The sequence below is a fragment of the Symsagittifera roscoffensis genome, chromosome 9 (assembly GCF_963678635.1).
Source record: "Symsagittifera roscoffensis chromosome 9, txSymRosc1.1, whole genome shotgun sequence".
NCBI lineage: Eukaryota > Metazoa > Xenacoelomorpha > Acoela > Convolutidae > Symsagittifera > Symsagittifera roscoffensis.
Window position 1 is genome coordinate 37,550,189 of NC_087070.1, and position 25,218 is coordinate 37,575,406.

The 25,218-nt window shown below is 34.6% G+C and overlaps 1 protein-coding gene across 1 annotated transcript in view; it reads right to left on the minus strand.

The window, feature by feature from the left end:
• Positions 1–25,006, minus strand: part of LOC134853891 (putative uncharacterized protein DDB_G0286901) — a 33,264-nt gene extending 8,258 nt beyond the window's left edge. The window contains exons 1-9 of the mRNA XM_063869854.1: positions 24,908–25,006; positions 23,071–23,177; positions 20,078–20,336; positions 10,486–10,573; positions 9,103–9,226; positions 8,378–8,499; positions 7,585–7,891; positions 4,012–4,248; positions 1,451–1,732 (exon numbers count right to left, since the gene is read on the minus strand). Of these exons, the coding sequence (XP_063725924.1) occupies positions 1,451–1,732; positions 4,012–4,248; positions 7,585–7,891; positions 8,378–8,499; positions 9,103–9,226; positions 10,486–10,573; positions 20,078–20,336; positions 23,071–23,177; positions 24,908–24,972 (1,591 nt within the window). The 5' untranslated portion in view covers positions 24,973–25,006. The remainder of the gene's footprint in view (positions 1–1,450; positions 1,733–4,011; positions 4,249–7,584; positions 7,892–8,377; positions 8,500–9,102; positions 9,227–10,485; positions 10,574–20,077; positions 20,337–23,070; positions 23,178–24,907) is intronic.
• Positions 25,007–25,218: the final 212 nt, after the last annotated feature.

Consider the following 25,218-nt stretch of genomic DNA (forward strand, 5'->3'; position numbering starts at 1 on the left):
TATGCCAGACACTTGAATTTTAAAACAGTGGAACAAAATTTACGAAAGGAAACAAAGCAGACAAGTTGAGCCGAAAAAAATATGATTTAATAATAATAAAAAAAAATCCATCTTAAACAACAATGGACAACATTTCCACTTGCAACTACAATTAAATTTATTTAAAGCACAAGAAAAATCAGTGACGTGGCAACTAAGTCAACAATCTTTGAGCTGAAATCACTTGAACCGGAAAAAAAATGTTTTTTTTTAGAATGTTTTTAGAGATCGTTCAAGTCCTCCTCGAAACTAGAATGAACAGCACAACTACAATGAACAGCCCATACAACTACAATGAAAGTTGCTTACAGTAAAAAAAAATCAGTGATGTGGCAACTAAGCCGACAATCTTTGAGCAGACACCAACTGAACCGAAAAAAAAAAATTTATGAAAGTTTTTTTAAAAAATCTTTCAAGTCCCCCCTGAAATTAGAATGAATAATACTCGCACTTGAAACAAAAATGAAAATTGTCAACAGCACAAAATCCGTTGTGTCAATTTAGCCGACAAAACTTGAACGAACAAACGGAAAACCAGCAATTCATTTTTCTCGGAATTTTTTTTCCTTGATACTGACAAAAACAAGGTCCGGCCACGACTCGACCCTAGGGTACAAAGGTAATTAATTTTACTCCAGGCTAAGGGGAAGCAACATGAAATGTTAATAGAAGTGAAAAGAAGTCAGCTTCATAGAAAAGAAGTCTCCTCCTCCTCAGCAAGTGATTCAACTGATTTTGTTAAACTAGTTGTTAACCCGGAAAAAAAATACTATCTTCCACTTCAAGTTCGCCTGAAACTACCCTGTAGTAACTAGTACCCACCTAGTAGCTAAATTTGAATTTTCATTAAACTGATCATGTCAGCACTGATATCAGCAAGTGAGTCAACTGATTTTGTTAAACTAGTTGTCAACTACAAAAAAAAACGTCTATATTCCGAATTGATAACACTTGCTAAGCGCAAGCGTAAAGAAAAAACTAATGCCATACCATAAAAATATCTAACTTAACGTGAACAAAATAGAACTGAAAAAGTACTACTAAAATAAATTGATATTAACTTCGTTCATAAAGAATTCAAAAAACTCGATTAAATGTTTCCTACTTGGTTATTTTCACATACATCCTCATTAGCAGCAGACATGCAATTCATCTAGGACGTGCACCTGGAGTTTTTCGAAAGTGATTTTCCACTGATTTTCGAAAATTGTCGAAACATTTCTTAAATAAATATAATGTCTTCCGAGAATTCCTGCACGACAAGTAAATCGTAGGAGCTATCATAACTGCCGTTTTTGGCTTTTTAGAATATTTTGTCCACAAACCGTGCTTTTCTAAACGTCCTTCTAAAAAAATCTAGTATCTATTTATTGGAGAAAAATTAAATTCATGAATAGGGTAATGATCTTGCCATAATTTTCTTCATTGAGTGACTGAGCGCTGATCGAATTTCTCATCTGCATGTGCGAATTGTTATTCTGGTTCAAATGCGAATCGGAAGTGACGTTGTGCAAAACTGGAGGCTGACTCTGTGATGATACTGAGAGGGAGTTGTTGTTTGTAGAAGGAAGGTGGTGTTGTTGGTGGGTATTCATGACACTTAGGGTGTTCTCGCCTGGTGATGAAACACAGCTGCTACTGTTAGTGTCATATGAGCCTCCATGAGACAGACAAGACATACGTCTCTGTACATCTAAAAAAGAAGGAAGTAGTTTCTCAGATAACTTTAAAGTACACACTCTTTCAAAGAGGATGAGGTTAAATTGAAAACCATTCGAGTACATCAAAACATAGCCAACAGACAGTTGGCAAGTTAACAGAAAAAAAAAAAACTGTCGTTTTGAAAAAAAAATAACTTTCAAGTTTCAAAGTAACATATATTTGGTTTTACAGCTCCTTGAAATTCAAGAACAATTAATGATTGACACTTTTATGATAAACATAGCCAATCGAAGATTGGAAAAGAGTAATGAACACAAGTAAACATAAAAACAACAGACTTCGTTGAAAATTTTTTTTTCGAATTTCAAAGAAAAAAATAGATACCCTTTAAACTCTTTGAAATTTTAAAACGATTTATGATTGGCGCTTTTTTCATAACATTAAACCAACTTGAGAAAATTGGATCAACGGGTAAAATTTTACCAACTCGAAACTAAAAATCCAACTTTCGAAACTTGAAATTGTTCACGTTTTATTGCGCCATTTTCACGTTTGTATTTGGAGAGTGCTATTTGCGTCACTTTCAGTAGATGAATTAAATTGAACTGAAAAAAAGCATATATAGCAAAGTGCATTCAAAAATGCATCAATATGTATGAATGCACATCTGTAGTTATCGGAGACTTTTAAAGACTTTTCCCGAAAAAAATATGAAAAAATAAGCAAGACCTATAAAAGAGTCTTCACTACGTTCATTACTTTAAACAAATTTTAAAACGTTGAGAAAACTGGACCAGTAGGTATCTTTTTATTCCGTTGACAAATCTGAAAATTCTATTCCCCTTACGAAACTAGAAGTCGATCACGTTTTTCGTCACCTTGACACTTTTGCTTTTCGATAGTGCAGTTTGCTTTCCTTTCAACAAAGAAAATGAATTGAACTTAGAAAGAAATCACAATTCAAACCATGAAAAAGTAAATTTAAGCTTGAACAATTTTTAAGATTTTTCCTGGAAAAAAAACTAACAAAAATTTCCAAGACCTATATAAGAGTCTTCACTTCACATCAACTTTGAAAACTTAACAAAAAATATAAAGACTCTTGAAATTAACGACGCAACGAATTATCTATGCCGAATAAAACAACAGAGTAAGCCTTCATTACTTAAAATTGAGAAACAAAGCTAAAGCTGGAGATATCAGTTTGACACGTTTTACTTTTACAGAATTTGTTATAATGATGCGAAAGGTAATGCGTAATTTTAAAAAAGTTTTCTCAGATTTGTGGCAGGGCCGCTATCGAGAAAAAACAAGTCCAAAAAACGGGCAAAACGTCAAAAATTGAACTTTTCCCAAGTCCATAGCGGTTTCCCTACCAAAATTATGGCATACTTCATTATGCGTGGAAGGTCCCTCCAAACTTCTTTTCATTGAAACCTCATAAAAGGCAGGGTAGTTTTGGAGAAAAAGCGCGAAGTCCAAAAAATGGGTTTAAACCCCTTTGCATCGATACTTTTAAAGGCCTTAGTGAGCGTGTAAGGTAAAACATAGCCAATCGAAGATTGGAAAAGAGTAATGAACGCAACTAAACAAAAAAAACACTCATTTTCTTGAAAAATCTCAACTTTCAAATTTCAGAGAAAAAAATAGATACCCTTTAAGCTCTTTGAATTTCTAGAGCAATTTATGATTGACGCTTTATTGATAACATGATCCCAACTACAGAAAACTGGATCAATAGGTAAAACATTCATTCCACTGGAAATCTAAAAATGAAATTCCACTTTTGAAACTAGAAACCATTCACGTTTTTTTGCGCCATTTACACGTTCGTTTTTGGAGAGTGCTATTTACGTCACTTTCAGCAGATGAGTTTCAATTGAACTCAAAAAGTGCATATATACCAAAGTGCATTCATAGATCATCAATATGTATGAATGCACATCTGTAGTTTATTAGAGACTTTTAAGACTTTTCCTTAAAAAAATCAGCAAGACCTATATAAGAGTCTTCACTACGATCATTACTCTTAAAAGAGACTTGCGGAACACATAGGAGAAACTGATATTTCTATTGATACCACTTGGGTGAAAATTAGCATAATGCCTTTTGACAAAAGTGAAAATTTATCTAAGCATCAGAAAAAACCCAATCCCATACAAGTTCATATCAACTGTTTTTTAATCAAACATGAATAACAAAGTTTGGGGATTTCGCTTTTTACTTAGGTTTGTTATTGTAAATTCTAGTTCCCTGTTATCGTGTAGTCCATATTAACCCAACGAATCCATTGTAGCCCATATTACCCACCGATTCCATTGGCAAGACTACTCGTGTTAGGGGTGCCAGCTGGTCCAGTCCAAACTCCGCTATCCGCACTGGACTGTCTGTAGTGTCTTGCATTAATGGCCGCTGCTTTGTGCTGCTGTTGCAATCCATTCATGCAACCACTGCTGGCTGCCGAACTCAAACCCCCCATTTGGGGCAGATGATTCGGACTGCCGGAGATGTCGCCGGCTCCCACTCCAACCAAGTGTTGCATCAATTCTAAATATCATTCGCATCAAGTTATTAAATTCACCTCCATACACACCCTCCACCATATATATTTCCATCGTATATGAATATCGCACAAAAATTGCTATTGTGATTGTCTAAAAACTCCACGTCAGAGCCAACTTGGAATTTTTCCTTCGAATAATAAAGAATAGTGTAGTTCCTGCGAATCGCAGAGGACTATCGGTAGGCCTTAACAGTCCTGTCGAGGATAGTCCATTTGTATTATCTCCCCACATTCCAGACAGTGTTATTTTGTTGAGCGAAGCTCTTTTTTGCGACTCAAGGCCGTTGTTTTTGCGTCTAGAACTTTCACGTGGCAAGGATCTTAGCTTGATACTACTAATTTCTGATACTTGGGATCTGGTGTCAATGGTTAGTTGACATTTACTTAATTTATTACCTTATATATGATACTATCCACACGATACACGCCAATGAGATTTTACTACATCAATTGATTACTAGAGAAATATAATTATCAAGCACTAATATTTCCAAGCAATATTCATAACAAACAAAAAATCTGCAAACGAGAAACAAAAAGTTAAAATGAAAGCAACCAATAAAAATTTTTAAAAAAACAAGAAAAACCATTAACTTCGAATTCAATAAAAGATTTATGGCGATTTCTCAAAAAATCAGTTTGTAATCTAATTTAGGACAACGAAGACAGTGCATGTTCAGGAAAAAAAATTCTAAGAAAACGAGAAAACGATTGCTACGATCACAGAATGTTCCGACCACATCATTGCTATTAAAATGATTCAAATTTAGAATTTTCTGAATACACCGTTCAGCCTTGAAAGTCTGATATTTTTAAACATGTCCAAAAATATCATCAAAAAATTTTCAAATACAACCAACAAACCCTTGGAAAATATATAAACTGAGGGAAACAAAAAAACCGACTGATTTCACGGAACACAAAAATTACCTTGAAAATCTTTGACCAATGAGAAAATTTCATGGTTGACAGTTCATTTATATAAAAAATTAAACTATATTGAGGAAACTCGGTCAAAATGAACATTTTTTTTCTGTTAGAACATCAAAAAAATCCAACAACTTAAAATCAAGTTCCATTTATCGTCTCACTAGCGGCCCACATAAAGCTGGAAATACCTGTTTGATATTTTTAAAGCATATATTTTGAACGGCGGATACGAAGAAAATCCGTTGTGACTGACTATAGTGGCTGCGATGAAATATGATGGAATTGTTGTGGATAGTTTGCGAACAAGACCTTATAACGCTCCAGATACCAAAAAGATGGCTAACGAAAAACTAAAATCGAATCTATAACTTAGAAGTTAACACCACATGTTGTAAAACTACGAAAGCAGCCAGTGGGGTTCCGTTAACGTGAAGTAGTCTTTGAAACGCCGTTAAATGATATGATTTACAAATGTCAGCAAAATAAGCCTTTTCTACCACCATTACTTGAATCCGTAAACCCAGTTGTTTTCGAAAGAAGTCGAAAAGCTTCACAAAAACGGGTCAAAATGTCAAAAGATGGCTTTTCCTTGAGCCATAAAATTTTTTTCTACAAAAGCTTGGGCGTAGCCGCTTAAGCAAAGATTTGAAAGGGTAAAGAAGGGTCTTCGAGAAAGAAAGACGGTCGGTCAATTTGTCAAAAAAAAACTTCCTTCTTAAAGCAAAAACTTATTTTCTAAAAAAAATTAGGACAACTGTCGAAACTAGAATTTGATCACGTTTTTTGATACCATTACACTTTTGCTACTAATGGTGGAATTTGCCTTCCTTTTCACAAAAGAAATGAATTGAACTTAAAAAAATCTAAAGTCGAACCGCGAAAAACTAAATTTGAGCCTGAACAAATTTTAAGATTTTTCCTGAAAAAATAAGCGAAGAAAATCATTACGACCTATATAATAATCTGAACTGCTTTGTCATCACAAAATGTCAAAAAGTAACTAAAATGGTCAAAACGTTTTAAAAAGAAGGAAAAAAGATTAAATTAATTTTAAAATCTTTTGAGTGCCGGAACCCAACCCCAACCTGGAGATTAAGAGTCACAAGTCCTAGCATCTGTGCCATAAGCGCTTAGCGCTTACAGTTCTTCAAACACCAGCCATCAATTATCCAGCTACAAAGATATAATGAAATGCTATGCAGCAGAAGTAAACCAGATATAATGGTATTGCTGCAAAAATGCCACCATATAAATGAATTTATTTGGGTTGGAAAAAAGTCAATATTGTAATATGACACTTGGCTACACTTGTGTAATAAGAGATGTCACCAAAAACTAAAAATTTCCAAGTTTCTCAGGTTTTAACGTGCCTATAATAACTTTTTCAGCCATGAGCAAAAAAACTCAGGGCACTAAAATACATACATTTGATAAAATTTACCTCAATTTTTTCTTGTTTAAAACAGATGAATTGAGAGAACATAGCCAACAGACAGTAGGAAAAGTGTTACTGAACTCAGGGGCGAATCTAGGACTTTCTCAAGGGGGGCGAATTTTCAAAAAGTTTTCGTAAATTTTGTCGACATTTTTTTTCACAAGCTCGGGTGACAAAAAATATCTACTTTTTCTCGATTTTTCTCTCGTTTTGAAATCATAACATAGTATAAAGCCTTTTTCAATTACCAGAAACTTCTTATGATTGTATATTTTTTCAAGTAGAAACTATACTGAAAAATGGATCACTTTGAATTATATATACAATTGATGAAATAGAAAATTAGTTGTGACTAAAACTGAATTTCCGGTGTACTTTAATTTTTCTATTGGCCAGCATGGATCATTTATGCTTGGAAAACGAATTTGGAAAACATACTATATAAAGGATTATGTTACTCTACGTTCAGTAACACTTAAACACAAACCAGAAGAACTCTAAAAGAGATGATAGGGTATGAGTTTAAAACAAGACACTAACGCTTTAACACTCAAAACTTACCACATCCGTTCTAGTTGACATATTTGAACTTCAACTAAGACTCCTTGTTGTAGTTTCTAGTATGCGTGAAAACAAGCTATAAAGTCAGGTTGGTTAAAATAATCTACTAATTCAAACAAAAACACTTAGTGGTGCAAAAACTGTTTTGAAAAGCTGATAGGTTATAATTCAAATGTTTCTACTCACAAAAAAAACGACCGAATATTTATTCCACCCAAACTTTTTACACCGAATTATATGACGAGTAGAAAAAAGTACCAATCTAACGATGGTATTATCGTTTAAGTTATTACCTAATTATCACTTTTTCTGTAATTACGCGACTCGTATGATGATCCTTTCCCTCGTGCGAAAATAGTTTTGCAACTTAATTTCGTGCTCATGATGAACTAACCATTGGCAGTTGTATCATGTGAAATAGTGGTGGATGCCAATTGACTTTGTGCGGGTGGCGGAGTGAACACATTCTGATGATTGCCCACAACAACAACATTACTACTCTGGTCCAGCAGAGAACTGCAGCTATTGCTTTGTCTATGGTGCACTACTTGGGGTCCAGAAGATATCGTAGCACGACCAACACTACCACCCACGCCCAGTCTGTTGGTCGAGGGGGAGGGGGAGGTGTTAGTCATCTGCGAGGGGGGTGAGAGACTCAGACATGCTAAGTCGTCCTCTAAAGCTTTCCTCAAGTACGATTCCTGAAAGAATTACCAAGCTGAAAATTGTATGCTAAAACATATTGAAACTGAATTTGTTGAAACTTCGACGCTGAAACTAGTAAAATGGAAACTTCGTACTGGAAACAATTTTTATTCCGTTCTTCTTTGGCATCTTTAAGAACACAATCAAACTCGATGCTTATAGGTTACATTAACAGCATGACAGGAACTTTACGCATCAAACGAAACACTTGGATCAATTTCAAGTACGATCAGTGGATCAACTTTCTACATATTAGAACGTCGTCTGTTGTATATTTTACTATTAAAACTAATGTCGTCTGTTTTAAATTTGATCAAAAATGAGTTAATAATAATAAATTGTTTTCAGGCTCAAAATCAGACAAGTGCAAAGTTTTGGTGGAGATTATAACTTAGCGTGAAGCCAGAGCGAATGTTCATGACTCTTTAAAACTATCAAACGAGCTGCAGACTAAAAGAGTTGTAAATTGACTTAAAACCCACCTGTTTATCGAGATTAAAATAATGACTCTGCAGCTGCTGCTTCCTCCGTATGATTTGTGATATCTGAGACCTAATCTTCAGCTGCTTCGCCTCTCCATTCAGCAGCTGAGCTTCCGCAATTGCTAAAAAAATTGACATCCTACTTTAGAAAAACTGACTCTTATCGAATGCACTCATTGTACTGTTATCTCATCATAAGCCTTTGGTTTGCAATAACGAATTTAATTATGGATGACTTAAAAATAAGGAAACTTTTCAACCGAAGCAGTGGACTGAGGTTTACCATAGAAAACACGTTAAATGTTTCGTAAATGAAACACTGTTTCTTAATTGTTTGGACCAGGGGTGGATCTAAGACAATTTTGAGGGGCAGTGTTTAAAAATTACCCGAAATTTAGACGACCTGTTTTTTTAGGTTGACCAAATTTTTTTCAAGATCTCCCTGGAAATTTAAAATGCCCTAATTTGGATGGCACTTCCGCAAGAAAAAAAAAACACAATCAAGACGCGTTTTAGAACAGTGCTATGGAGCTCATTCAGCCATTAAAATTCCAGTAAGACGATTCTATCGGTATCAAGAGTTGCAATTTGCAAGGTGAGCTCTTGTAAGCCATAGCTTACTATGGGCGCTGGTTATATGCGGTCGTTGTCAACCTAAACAATTAACCTTCGGGTAAGGCCTCCGGGCTGGTCGACTAAAAAAAGGTTTAAATAAAAAATAAAACCTATGCGAGGGTCTATCCAGGTGGTGCTCTTGTTCACGTGGTCTACAAAGTAGCTCTCTTTAGCCTGCGTGAACTGCATAGCCCATCCTTCCGGCAGCTCCAACTGCTCCGCCAGCTGATGCACCTTCACAGAACAGAACTGAGAATTGAATACTTCAATTTCAGCTGAGAAATGAAAGAATTATTTTGGAGCAACCAATGAGCTCGTGGGGAGACGGGCTTGATAACGCCGTTGCTCAGCTGCTCAGCAAAAATCTCAACAAACCACGAGCTCATTCTTGCTGCAACTTAAAAACAGCCACTAGCAAAAAAGAAAAGCGTGAAGGAAACCTCCACCATATGGTATCTACAAAATAATATCCACCCCTCTAAATAAAAACACATATTAGCACTAGAGCTTTCTATTGAGAACTCTAATTTTGCGGATCTCTTTAACTATTTCCCGTCCCTTTTGGAAAAGAGGAGAGATTCCTTACTAGGTACAAAATTCACTTATGCTTAACCGTTGAATTATTCTTTATAGGGGTGGCCATTAGTTAATAGGTATCCTAGAGGGGGATTAGTTAAAGAGATCCAATTTTGCTGCATTCCGATAGGTCGAAAATTCGACGAACTCACTCTACTTAACAATCTGAGTGGAAATTAAGTAGATCCGAAAATTTCCTCAATAGGAGACTTTTTTATTCCGTTGGGGAAAATTAAACCCAATTCCGAAACTAAAAGTAATTCACGCTTTTTCGCTCCATTCGCACATTTGTTATTGGAGAGCGTAAATAACAACTTCGCTTAAAAACTACAATCTACCAGGATAATAGGGGGCTAATCTCATGGGCGAAGGACCGAAATTAAAACCAGTCGAAAGTCAACTAGTAAAATGAATCAATTGCCCCTCAAGAAAAAGGAACTAAATGAAGCAATATTTTGCTTCATTCATAACGAAACCCTTGAAATATAAAATTCGTTCCAATTCGGCGGCAGTCAGTGACAATTTGAAAATTTTGCATATTTCTGCCGTTTTTATATTCGGCCAGTATCAATATTAAGTCCCTGGAAATGTTTACTTTCTTTCAGACTTTCACATTTTCTTTCCAAATTTTAGATAACTGAAATCTGATTGGGTGATTTTTATTTTCGCCCATTCGGTCCTTCGCCTCTGAGGGATTCCATAATCAATTAATAGCAAACCAACTATACACACAAAATTACACCAACTATAGATGAAAAATATAGATTTGAAAAAGCAATTTAAAGATTTCACAAAATTTGGCAAAGGATGCCTCAGAACGCATATCTGTTAAGAAGTAGATCCCATTCTTATAGCCCAAAAAACATTCCAGCAGGATAGTAAGAGGAAGTTACAAATGAACAAAAAAGTCAACATACCGTCGCAATGAAGTTCTTGTCATTTTTCAGGGACTCCAGATGGGCTACGTGTTCAGAACTGAGCGCACCATCTCCGCAGGGAGAAAAGCTGAAACATACTCAAAATTCAAACAAAGATTGCTGCGCAGTGGCATAGCAGGTTGCTGTGGCGAGGCAAAAACAATTTAAACACATTTTTTGGCCTACTTACTTAAGCTAAATTCGGAAATTCATTCCTCATTCGTTTGGAACAAATACACAGAGGCAAAGCTTCGCTTCACAAACCCTAGGAGAACACGACAAAAAGGAACTCTCAGAAGTGCAATAAAAAATGTAAATAAGCCTCGAATTTGGAAAATTCGGTTACGTGTAGGATTCGAATCTGCGACCTACTGCAATATAGATTTTGAGTCTCACGCAATAACCACTCAGCCACGCACGCTTAACCAGCGACAAACTCTAGTCACGAATAAAGCAGCTACATAAGCTAATAAATTGCCAATACCATTCAGCAAAAGTGGCACGAAACACAAATAGACACAATTTTGCAAAAAATAATTTGGAATATAAAACACTGAAGGCATCCACACTAACTTTGCATGTAACAAATCGCAAAGCATAAAGCCACATAATGTATAAATTATGCATTTCAAAAAATTGCGAGATATATTGAGTTAGAAAATTTCTGAAATTGAGTTTATATTGTTATGTTGTTTGAACCAAATAGCTTTTTTTGGTTCATTTGATGAATTAAAAATACATCAACTATGTTTACTTACTACTATTCGAATGTCAAAGCACATGCTATCGAGAAGCTGTAAACTGCCCGAAAAAAGGCATCAATATTTGCGACTAAGGTTAGCGAAAAAAAGAAGATTCTTAATAATACACTAAGCTGACTCTAGTGTAAACATTCAATGTTAATAAAACTACATTCATAAAATTACAGGACTGATAAAAATACATTCATTACTCTGCATCAAAACATAACTCTGATTACTCTTATATTTGCAATGCTATAGATGCCAAAACGAGTAATAATATGTTTTGACGACGAACCAAACTTTGAACAATTAGAAAAAGGCATGAAAGTGTACTTGCAAAAACTTGATATACAATACCAACATAGATATCATGGTGAGCTGCTCAACAAAAATAAGACTAGTGCTTTTGGAAACGATCTTTATTCTAGATTAACAAAAAAAAGGTAAGCCTTTATTACTTTCAAAGCAACTAGTGTAACGCACCTCCGGTGCTTCGAATTTTTGACAACTCATAAAAAACCACATATATTGGAAACCAGACCTGCAGGCTTTTAGTGTGCTCTGACAGCACCGTATTACAGGGTTGGTAATTTCAAATTTTATAAACTTTTTTTAATTCCAATTTTTCGTCAAATCCCGAGAACGTCAAATCTCGAGAATTACAAATATTCGAGTAGTGATATTTGAAGGCAAGATTTACAACTCCTGGGTGTACCCTGGCAGCACCCAATTACAGGTTTGGGATATTTAAATTTTGAGAATTTTTCTAAACCTAACTTAACTGATTAATTTGGAAAAATCATTAAAAAACCTCATATCTGGAAAACTACAAGGATTTGAGCAGTCATATTTGGAGGCCAGTTTTGCAACCCCTGAGAGTACTTTGATAGCCCCCAACTACAGGGTTAGCAGTTACAAAATTTGAAGAAAAAAATTTCGTTTGTTTCCTGATAATTTTTTGAAAAAATCACAAAAACGTCATATCTCGAAAAGTACAAGGATTTGAGCCGTCACATTTGGAGACAAGATTCGCAATCCTTGAGAGTACTCTGACAGCACCCAACTACAGGGTTGAGAATTTCAAATTTTGGAATTAGTTTGTTATTTGTGTTTTCTGAAAATTTTTGAAAAAATCACAAAAATTGTCGTATCTCGTACACTTAAATGATTTGAGCATTCTTAATTGAAGGCCAAAGTCGCAACCTCTTGGAGAATCGTGACAGCGTCCCAATATTGGGCTGCTTATGTTTAACTCGGTGGAACAACCACTGAATTCAAACTGGAAAATCGAAAAAAAATCTTAACCATTGCAATATACGATATAGCTTAAACGTTCAAAAATTCTTTCGTTAAACATGACAAAATAATACGTTGAAAAAGCTTAAACATGGCGAGATAGTGAAGCCTGCATTTTAAAATAAAAAATATAATAGATTTGAAACTGTTTAAAAGAATGTTACATATCACAAAAAAAAACAATTCTACGCCTAACAACCCTAAGAGCTCGAACTCAACCATAGGTCCCTTCTGTTCTCAGAAAAAGCGAGAAGATATTTGTCATCACCATGAAATTGAGCCAACAAGTGCGTAAAAAAGCAACACATTCGTCAACACAATCTCACTACAAATTAGCATGGCAATTTTCATCATCGAACAGAATTGAAAATATTACATAGAGGCGAAGCGGCACTTTGCAAAAACAACAAAAAAACGCCAACAAGTAGTGTCAAGACAGCGGCGAAGCTAACGGCAAGCGAGAAAACAGGCGAGAAAGGGCCAAAAATTGCAGCTCTAAAAAGGGGGACAAAAAGCTGAAAAAAACTTTTGCTATGTGCAGAATCGAATCCTCAACCTGGAAAAAACAATTCTCACGTCCTCGCATCTGTTACATGGTTGCTCGACAATAACCCTGTACTTGCCACCGATTAAGCAGATAAACAGATGCTTCTAAGCTGACCAATGCTATGCAAGAAAAGTTACACCAAATGAGCACTTTCATTTGCGAGATGGGTAAGAAAAAAGTATCTCCTAAAAACATTGTAAAAACAATAAACAAGAAACTTTTGAAACATGAAAGAGTTTTCAAAAATGCCCAAAAATAAAAAAAATGCCAAACCAAAACTATCGAAACTCAAAGAACAAAAAAAATGGACTTTTGACTTTTCCAGGGCCATAATTTTTCGAAAAAAAAATTGGTCGTAAGCATTTATGCAGGGGATGTTCCCACAGATCGTTTTTTTTTCGATTGAAACAAAAATCGCAGATTTGAGCGGGTAGTTATCGAGAAAGATCAAAAAGAATCAAACAGTAGTCAAAAAGTCAAATATGTTTTTTTTTCGAGGGTCCTTACTTATAGGTAGGAAAAATTGGTCTTAGTTTATTATGAAGGGCGCTTCCCACAGCCATTTGTTTCGATTGAACTCAAAACTTCACTTTGTATTTGAATTAATTGTAAAGCAAGCAATTTAGAAAAATTATTAAAAAATTTAATACATCAGCTAATAAGGCAAAATAAGCCGACAAAAATTGGGACGAATTCCATAAAGCCGAAAAAACATCAATTTAACTCTGAAAAATCTCCCAGTAACAATCATTGCACCCAGCAGTTAAATTTGAATTTTCATGAAGCATCGCAGCAATTTTTGCATCGACGTCTAAATTCAATTTTTTGGTCACGTCTAATTTGCTTTTCGTTTAACTTCCTAGGCCCCGCTGACAGATCACATTCAGACTAGTTGGCAGTTGATAGTATCGTAATATACATAATAATAGGTCCAATTAAGGGTTCCTCTAGGCATCATTTGTCCAGCAGGGTCCTAATGCGCAAAAGTTGCGGTCAACTAGAGGCACAGCTAAAACTGGAGGTACCTGTTTGATAATTTTTGAGTTGTACTGATGCGGAATGAAATAGGTAATTTCCAAAAATTTAAAATTGGGCTTCGTTTAAAACCTTAATCGTTGCTCTATTAAATAATGAGGGAAATTTTTTTGTGATTTCGGAATTTTCCTGGAGACATAACTTTTTTTAACAAATTTTAAGGCGTAGCATTTTATGCACGGAGCCTTTCCATAACCTGTTGCCTCGATTAAACCCTTGATATCAGATTGAGTTGTTTTCGAGAGAAGAGTCAAAAAGTTTCAACAAACGGACAAGAAATCAAAACATTGAATTTTCTGAAAGCCATCTCTAGAGAAATTAGCTGTGAGCGCTTACACAGGGGAACTTCGCTCAACCCTTTCTTTTGACTGAAACCAAAAATTGCAGATTTGGGAGGATAGTTTCCAAAAAAAGTCACAAGGCTTTAAAATCGGTCACAAGGCTTTAAAATCGGTCAAAAATCGAAAACTTGACTGCTCTGAGGATCATAATTTGTTCTAAAAAAAATGGCGTCAGCGCTTCTGCAGGTGAGCTTCCCTTAACCCACCCGTTTTACCCATTGAAATCAAAAAGTTCCAAAAACAGTAAATAAAACAATAAATTTGACTTCTCTGAGAGCCATAATTTTTAGAGCAAAAAGATTGGGCGTTACCGCTTATGCAGTGGAGCGTAACCGCTTAGGCAGAGTTTTTGAGAAAATGTTAGAAATCCAAACAAATGGGTCAAAAATTCCTCCACACACTTTTCCGACGGCTGTAGAAAGTGCGTTAAGGTAAAAAGAGACTAGGGAATTATGCAGGCACACAGGGTAGTGGGCGGACTTCCCATTGGTACCAGTATTTTGAAAATCGCTTGAGTAGTTTGAGAACTACTTTTTGAAGTGAAAAGATATTTCCAAAGCGTCTCAAAAAAGTAAATAAATTAAAAAACGGATCCCATAAATTTTCATAAAAATGTTCTTATCAAACAGGAATATTTAATTTTATATATTATATAGATAATATATTGAAGATAATATATTGAATTTTTGGGTCCTAGGAAATAAGACGATAGGCAAATTGACATGACTGAAAAACGTCCATGCAAAAGTACAAATATGCGAAATTAGACGTAATTGTATTGTTAACGTGCGTGAAATTTGTTTACTGACTACAAATAACTTTCGCTGACTAATTAAATTTCGTTCAAGCTTTCTTAAACGCGAATCACTTTTTCGCATATCGCTATAGTATAGTTATTGCATTTCAAAAATAATTTGTAATAATTAGATTAACGTTTTTATAAATCATTTAACATAGCCAATCGAGGATTGACAAAGAGTAATGAACGCAAGTATAGATGCCCTTTAAGATCTTTGAATTTCTTGAACAATCTATGATTGGCGCTTTTTTGATAACATGAAACCAATTAGAGAAAACTGGATCAGTAGATAAAGTTTTTAATCCGCTGGAAATCTAAAAATTAAATTCTTTTACGAAATTAAAAATCGCGAAAGTTTTTTTTTGCGCCATTTCTACGTTCGAATGCAAATCTGTTCCGTAAAAACAAAAAATCAGCAAGACCTATATAAGAGTCTTCACTACTCTCCTTGTTACAACTTCTAATGACCGATTCTTAAATAACTGCTTTGCTCGTAGTCACTACCTTCAGAATTACATTAACCGAGTGTATATTAAAAAGTTCCTTTCACATTCGGATCGTCAAACTGAGAAAAATCTTCTGGCCAAACGATATCAAATGATTACTTCCGAGGCGAAAAACAAGAAAGATTTTCGAATCAAAAATCTTAAACTTTACTATAAAGGCGCGTCAGTTGACATATCCTCAAATTGACTAGAATCTACGAATTGCTTACTATTAAATTGTCAATCTATATGTCCACTCGATAAGAGATACGAATTAATTAGTCTCTGTAATACTAATTTGATTTCTTTGGTGTTTCTTACAGAAACTTGGCTTAATCCCGACATTGATGATTCTGAAATTTTTCTTGGCTCTTCTTATATCACTATATGTAGAACAGATCGAGAACGAAGACAGCACGGTGGTCTACTTATTGCACAATCGGCCAACGACCCTCTCAAAGCTATGAATATTACCATTCCGTCATTTGAATTTGCCGTTTCATGTGTTGTATTAAGCGAACTACCCTCCTTCTTTGTTCTCATCTATAACCCTCCCATGTCTTCTATTTATTCTGTTAATATTCAACTCCTCCTAAATTGCATTGAGTCCTACTTGTTGAAGATTGAAGAAATTTTACAGCAATACGGATACGGAAATACCTATAATTTTTACCTTCTCGGGGACTTTAATTTTCCTTCTATTGATTGGAATACTTACTCCTCTTCTTCTACAAATGAACGCTCTTTTCTTGAAATCATTATCGAAAATGGTTTTCTGCAGTTTGTTACTGAAGCGACACATAAGAATAAAAATATCCTAGATCTCGTTATTTCTAATGAAATAAACTTACCTGTATCAGTTGGCAATCAAATTTTCTCCGACCACTACCCCATTTTCTTTAATTTTAATTCTGTCCATCCGACTTGTGAGCTGCAAAGTTCCTATTCCAAATCTTCTTTTAACATCCAAACTTTCAATACTTATCTTCAATCTATGTACAATTTGGTATCTCTTAATTCTTGCACAATAGAGTCCTATGCTGATAAGTGGTATAGTCTTCTCAATAGCTCGTTCAAGTCTGCCATTAAATTAAAACGTTCCAAAAGGAAGGTGTTGCCGATATTTTATTCTTCGCATACTGTTCATTTAATTAATCAGAAAGAAACAACACTTCGCAAATTAAAAAAAGAAAATTCTTATTTGCAGGCAATTAAATTGAAAGATATCACTAGATATCTTTCTGAATCAATTGAATTGGACAAAGAGGTCTTTATTAATCAGTTCAATCTTTCTTCTACGAGCGAATGTTTTAAGCTCCTCAAAACTCTCGGTTATAATTCTGCCCTTCCATCCATCATGTATCACGGCAATATTTCCTTGACAACTGAACTCGAAAAAGCTACTGGATTCAACAAGTTCTTCGCATCAGTTTTCAATGACCAAGAAATGTTCACACTGCCAGACTTGTTCTCCAATGTTTCGATTTGTTTAAACGATCTTAACTTATCATTACCTGATATTGAATCATTTTTGAATTACTGTCCCGACACTAGTAATACTGGTCCGGATAATATTCCCTCTTTCGTGTTATCTCACTGCTCTGATATCATATCACCCCTCGTTTATGATTTATATGCCTGGATATTGAAACACAAAAACTGGCCTAGTCAGTGGAAAACTTCTTTTGTTACCCCTTTATACAAATCTGATGCTCGCAATGACATTACTAACTACAGACCAATTAGTATTTTACCACGAATTTCCCTTATCCTGGAAAGAATTCTTTTCAACTTTACTTATCCAAAAGTTAGACATCTAATCAAACGTCAGCAACATGGTTTCATGAAGTCGCGCAGTACTATCAGCCAATTGATCATCTATCTCGACTCAATTTATTCTTCCTGCGATAAAAATTCTCCTGGACTAGCCATTTACTTTGATGTGAGAAAAGCTTTTGATTCAGTACCGCATCATTTGTTACTTGCTAAACTTGTTACACTCGGCTTTGATTTTGAATTTCTCCAGTTGTTTGAATCTTATCTGACAAACCGGTATCAGTGTGTGCTAATAAATCAATCAATTTCGTCTCCTCTGCCAGTTACCTCGGGCGTTCCTCAGGGGAGTGTTCTCGGCCCACTTCTGTTTATTTTATTTATAAATGATATGACCGATGATGTGTTAAATAGTGAATTTTATCTATTTGCAGACGACCTGAAGATTAAAAGCTCATCTGCTCCATCATTAGTTCAAAAAGATATCGATTCTCTTTTTAATTGGTCAACTAACAATCACTTACAGTTTCATTCTGCCAAATGTAAAGTTCTTAACTTTGGTGGTTATGATGATTCTATCCAATTCTTGCTCGGATCAGACATCTTACCATTTGTTGATGAAATTAAAGATCTTGGTATCATAGTCTCCAACAATCTTTCCTGGAAATCCCATCTGAATACTAAGTTGATAAAATGTTCCAGATTGTTTTATTTTCTGAAACGAAATATTCCTTTCTCGGTATCCTGCAGTCGAAAAAAGTTACTTTACAATACTCTCATTCTGTCAATCTCACTTTACGGTGCTCCTGCATGGTGCCCTTCTTTGACACTATTACATCAGCTTGAACTGTTCCAGTACAAAGTTCTAAGATGGATCAAGAAATGTTCATCGTATGTTTCAGGGCTACTAAATCTGAATATGCTTCCAATTAGCTATGTATTGATTAGAGTTGAAATTCTTCTACTTTGGAAGCTCCATAACAATGTTATTGATGTTGACTGCAAAAGTGCAACCAGCTCGCTTCCTACGCGTTCCGCTACGAGTGGCCTATTCGTCATACCGAACACGAGGAAATTGAAAACTGACGATAACTTCTTTGTACAAGCTCCCCGTGCTGCCAATGAACTTCTGCGTCTGAAAATTATATCTTTCGACATGCCCCTGGGAATGTTCAAATCAAAACTGAATAAATTTTTACTGCTTAAAACTTCAACTTTGTTTGATATAAACAGATCATGCACATTCTTTGTCAAATGTTTTTGTAAAAATTGTCGATCGTAAGTTCATTCAATATTTATATTAACCCTGTATCCACCAATGGAATTAAAGTCTTTTACTACTACTACTACTACTACTACTACGTTCATCACTCTTAAAAACTAATATTTTGATATGCAAAGCAATTATAACTCTTTTTGTATTTGTGAAAGTTCTTTTCAAGCAATAAGTTTTGTTAGCCCTTTGCTTTTTGTCCAAAATGCTTGTTTTGCAAAAAAAATTAACGTCTAATTCCGTTTTATTGGATCCGTCTAATTTGCTTGTCGTCTAAATTCCTAACCCCCGCGCGCCGCTTAGCATGCTCAATTAAAGTAATTACTCACTTTGATGCGGCATGCGTCAGTTTAACTATTAGTTGCAAACATGAGTAAATAAACTCGGAGCGCGGTCTGTATTTAGACAACTGCGTATTCATACTCGTCAGTATTTAGACAAATACTGTATGAACCAATCAGAATCCAGATAAGACATAAATAAACCAAAATAAACAATAATTATTTAATAATTTCTTCCTTGTCTCGATTCTGATTGGTTAAAACAGTATTTGTCTAAATACTGACGTGTCTGAATACGCAGTTGTCTAAATACTGCTACGTAACCACAAATTCAGTATACAATGCAATCTTCCGCACACTCATTTTGGGTCTTTTCGGTTGTACCCCCTTGAATGATGAAAAAATAAAATGAAAATTGAAATCTACTTAACAATCGCCCTCTCTTTGGTATCTACTAAAGAATTGCTACCCCTATAAACAAAAGCAGTAAATTAGCACTAGAGCGTTGCATTTGAAATTCGAATTTTACTGCAATCTGATTGGCCAAAAATTCGACAACTTAATCTACCTAACAACTGCCCCCCCCCCCCCCTTCAAGAAAGGGGGGCAATTGTTAAGTAGATCCATTTAAATCATATAATTGTGACTTCTTTCCTATGAAATGTACGATTTTATTATTGGACTGGTAAAAAAGAATCATGTTTACTAAATTGACTTACCTAAATTTTGTCGCCAGTTTTCTGCGCATATATTTCATTAAAAAGATGCCAAATGCATTTTTAATTGTCGTTAAATTCTCAATTTTAGCCATTTTCTAGCTTAATTTAACGCTCAAGATATCAACCCTGCATTTTTAATATATCTAGTCCCATTTTGTAAGAAATATTTCATTTTCATTTTATATCATTTAGGGGGGAGGCATAGCCGAACAGAACCCTCAGATTTAATGAGCAGTCTTTTCAAGCTCTGTCACGAAACTGATTATGATCACAAGTGACAGCAAAGCCATCTCAACTAACCCTTCCACGTTGTTGTTGTTATTGTTGTAGTTTGGACTCAGTTGCACTCCTGTGACTACCCGTCTGTTTGGACTGTGGTCCAGTTGTTGAACACTGGCTGCGCGGCCATGACCCGAAACTATCAATTGGTTCACTGAGGGCGAAGATTTGGACTTGCTGTGAATGAATTTCGATCCTAACAAGCCAGCGCAACCGTCTGGTCGGACAGGTTGAAGTAGCCTCGCGGGATTGGTACCACCGCTTAATGGCTGGTTGTTTTCTATAACATTTCTAATTTTTAATCGAACCAATAATTATTTGTAGCTTAAAATGTACGCATGAAATTATAATTAATTTGACTCAACATTTCCGCAATTTTTTTTTAATTTTCAGCCATTTAAGTATTTCTCCAGTGTCAATTACAACACAGAGATGAAGCGATAAAACTTAGAAAACACAAAAAACGAAAAAAAAGTAGCCCTAAAATGGTCAAAAAAGAAAAGCAAAAGTGAAACTAATAAAAATTCTGATATGTACCGGCATCGAACCTCCCACCTCCATTTCATTTCATCTGCGCCATGGTCACTTGATAAGCATCAAACACCAGCCACCAATAAACCCGATAAAAAATGTTTTGCAACCAAAGTAAGCCAGATATAAAGCTAATGTAGCAAAAGTAAGCCAGATAGAATATTATTGCTGCAAAAATGCCACCAAAAATGAACACATTTGTTTGCCATTGGGTTGGAAAAAATAGACTTCGTAACATAACTACATTCCGTTTGTGTAAATAGCGGTTAAACTAAGAAACTAGCAAAAACTTTTCACATTGAGATCGACACAGTGGCGAAGCGGAGCTTCGCACCACTTGCGAGACAACTCAAATATAAAAACAAGTCGAAAAACAAAAATGGAAAAACATTATTTCTACCAAAACGTAAATTTTCGTATGGAAGTGCATTTTAAGCCAATATGCCAGACATTTTAATAATGAATTAGGAACGCAACAAAACTTACAAAGAGAAAACAGAGCCGACAATCTTTGAGCAGACACAAGTTGAACCGAAAAAAATATGATTTTATAATTTTTTGAAGTTCTAAGTCCCACCTGAAATTACAGTGAGGAACATTTGAACTTGCAACTGTAACGAAATTTGTTTTCGTTTTTTTTTGTGCGTGGTTTGGTTAAAAAAACAAGAAGAAAGCTCATTAACTTTGTGAACTAGCCTTATTCGACTACAGTTTTCGTAGTAAACAAAACAGAGATTTAAAAAAATTAATTCGCATCATTTTTATTATCCTTAAGCGCTAAGTAAAGCCTCAAAATTAGTTTAACAGGTGTAAGTTAAATAATTCGCGCTATTACAACACCGAAAGAAACCTCAAATAATAGCCAAAATAGCTCAAAAGCAAAATTTCCAACCATGTTTTCTCGACACTTTTAATGGCTCTCGATTCAATACTGAAAGGTCTTTACGGAGATATCACTCGACACATTCTGATAACTAGTTGTAGTATCTGATTTTGCGTTCAAAAACACTCACTCGAAGACAAAGTTCCTTCTCACTTTCGTAACCACAAAAAGTTCCCGGAACAACAAAAAGGAAATAAATTGGCTGACAAAATGACCAAATTTCCGTTACTCCTCTTGCATGTCATGTCATTGAGCCAGGCCAAAAATTGATTGCTTTTTTCAGAACATAGCCAAAGACGGTTGGAAAAAAGTCAACGAACGCAAGTAAAAGGATCAAAAATTCTGACTTGTTTCTTTATAAAAAAAATCTGAACTTTTAAAGTTCCAAGGAAAAAAGATGACCTTAAAGCTCTTTGGACTTCAAAAACAATTTTTGATTAACACTTTTTTAAACCCTTGATAAACACTTGATAAAATTAAACCAATTATATGGATAAGTATGCAAAAATTTTGTTTCGCTGATAAATCTGAGAATTAAAATCCATTTTCAAAATTAGAAGTCGATAAAGTTTTTCGTTACTTTTACACTTTCGCTGTTCGAGTTTGCCTTCTTTTTAGCAAAGAAAATGAACTGAACTTAGAAAGAAAACAAAAGTCAACTCGCGAAAAAGTAAACTAGAGCCTGAACTAATTTTTAGACTTTTCCTGAAAGACTTGAAATAAAATATCATCATGACCAATAAAAGTGTCATCAATACGTTCATCGACTCCTAATAATTTTTAATCTTTGATAACTGAAGAAAAATAGTATATAGCTTGGAGCTCTTGGAATTCCAAAAATCATCTGATATTGGCACCTTTTTGCTAAAATTAACCTATTTGTGAAAAAGCTGAATCAATAGGTCAATCATTTGATCAGCTCGGAAATCTAACCATAAAATCCTTTTCGAAACTATAACGCATTCGCGTTTCTTCGCGTTATATTGGATCGTGCTAACTATTTCCACCCTTTTATACCTTGTTAAATATTTCCCCTTATGTATGTTTTATTTTTGGCAACCATTTCTGTATAAAATATGCATTTCAAAAATACCACCAATTCATTGTGTTCTAATTTTTTCGCGTTCGTAATTGTATTACTCGTGTTTTTTAATAAATACATTAGGATTAATAATAAATATTATAAAATATAATAAATTATATATAAAAAATATATTATACATATAATAAATAAAATATATTTTAATAATAAATATTAGATAATAAGTACATTATCTGAAAATGTGTCAGCCAAAAGCGAATTTCTGAAAATCGAAATAGGTGGGGGGAATAGTCAACAAGAGCCCTTAAACTTAGGAAATCGTAATTTGCCTTTCATTTAGCACTAAGAAGTTCTTTTTTATGTAATAAAATCAACACGTAGTGAAAAATTCTATTGACATCAAAATGAAATGAATTATTTTGATAGAATTTGAACTAAAATGTGCGACTTGAGTAAAAATTGCATAACCAAGTCCTTTTTGTTGAGTGCTTGACCGAACATTTTAGGGGCAAAAAATAAAGAAACTAGTAAAATCAAGAGAATATTATGGCTGCTCACCGTTGTTGAACTGGTTTTCACATGACTGTGTGCTGCCTGGTTCTGTGAAAAAAGATTGGGGTAAGCTCCTGTTGCATAACTGCAGCTCAGCCTCTCTGTTCACCTTTCTGCAACACACAATTGGTATCTTGTTTTTACATTTTTAATTAAAAGTACCGACGCATACTCCTGAAACATATTTTTCATTTTTATTTTTAATCCAATTTTTTATAATAATTTTATTATACCTATTTTTATTCCAAGTTTTCAAAACATTTTTTACGTATAGTTCAAATTATTTTTATTTTAAAACCTATTTTCATTTTAATTTTAAAAAATGTTTACCAATTTTTAAACCTATTTTTATTATACCTATTTTTATTCCAAATTATTAAAAACATTTTTACCTATGACTAATACTTTTTTTAATTCAACACATATTTTTAATTTAACTTTTAAAAATATTTTTACCTATTTATAAACCTAATTTCATTTTAATTTTTCATCTATTTTGAAAACTATTTTTATTTTAATTAGAAGCCTAAAGGCAATTAAAAGCCCATTTCATTCTAAGCAGCTCATAAATTGAGTTTTTGGTATTCATGCTCTCCCCTGCTAATGAACCTTAACTTTTTCCCCTGTTTTATTGTCATAGTATTTGCAGCGTTTTAGACATTGATTCAGCCTTTCAACCATTTAGGAACTGACATTTTTTGGTTGATGCATCGCCGTTATAGATCATCACAAAACATATTGACATAAAGTCGAAGCTTCGCTTGGCAAACACTAACGAGAACAAGACAAAAAGCAGCTCTATAAAGTGTAATAAGAAAAAGTCGAATTGAGACCCGAATTAGTAAAAATTGGGCTACGTTTCGGATTCGATGAGCGATCCGGAGATCACGCTAGAAACCTAACCACTCAGCCACGGACGCTTAATAAATCACAAACAGTAGTCACAAATAAAGCAGAAAACAGATGCTATGAAATTTCCAATGCCACAAATCGTGATTATAGCCAAAAAGGCCACCAAATATGGGAACAATTCAGCTTAGAAAAAAAAACGTTCGTACTGCTACACTACGCTTCTGGCTAGTGCAAACACGTTTCAATTTTTAAAAATTATTCTTGACTTCGAAGCTCATTTAATTCAAAATGTTTCTTTGAAGATTCGCAAGCTTTTCTGTCAGCGTTTTTCGGGATCTCTTCTGCTATACGTCCCGAAATTCATCGTTTTGTTATATTGAAAATTGGATCATAAGGCTTGATTCTGATTGAATAAAAATAGCAAATGCAAAGAAAATCTGAAGCTTAACCAGCTCTTGAATTAACTCATTCAAAGTTTAGGTAATTTTTGGCCGCATAACAGAAAAGACTTCAATGCTCTGAAAAATTTGGATTCTTCAAGATTTTCGACCCCACTCCCTCCAGAAAATCCTACATCAACCCATGATTCAGATTAAATCTCTTATGACGGTTGAGCAATCAGAATAAGCTAATAATTAGCGGGTTTTAAACATAATTTCGATCAATCAAATTCAACTTTTTTCCTGCCTTTGCAATCAAGCAGTGGATGCTAGCCAAACAACTGAGCCTCAGTTGATACTTACGGGGGCTATTCTCAAGCTCGAACGAACGAGTGCGTGAAAATTGTCAGCCAATCAATGCCTTTTAACTGTCCAAAAATGACCGGTTTTATGGTATATTGCTTATTTTCATCGAAATTTTAAATAATGCATTCTACTTGACTGACAACATTTTCGCAAATTCCGTCCTTCGTGCATGATGGCTTCTCCGGTTTTTACGAAATGTTCGTAAACTAATGACGTCATCCTATAATGTCATCCTGCGTACTCACTTGGAAGAGTCGAACAAGAGGTCGAGCAGGTGTCCCGCATTTGGACTCAAGTACAGTGACGTCATCGGGAAGATATCACAAGTAGATATCGCACACAGAACAACCTCTATTTTTTGGTGTTACATCACACATGATACTGACTAACACGGGACGTGTACGCATAAACAACTCTGAAAAAAATTGAAAAGTGACTTAATTTATAATCATCCTTACATTTTTTTTTGCTTCTTTATGAATTTTGTGTAGTTTTCGCTTTGAGGAACATTTAAAATGTTACTGAATAATCTCGATGAATTTCTTTCATTGATTGC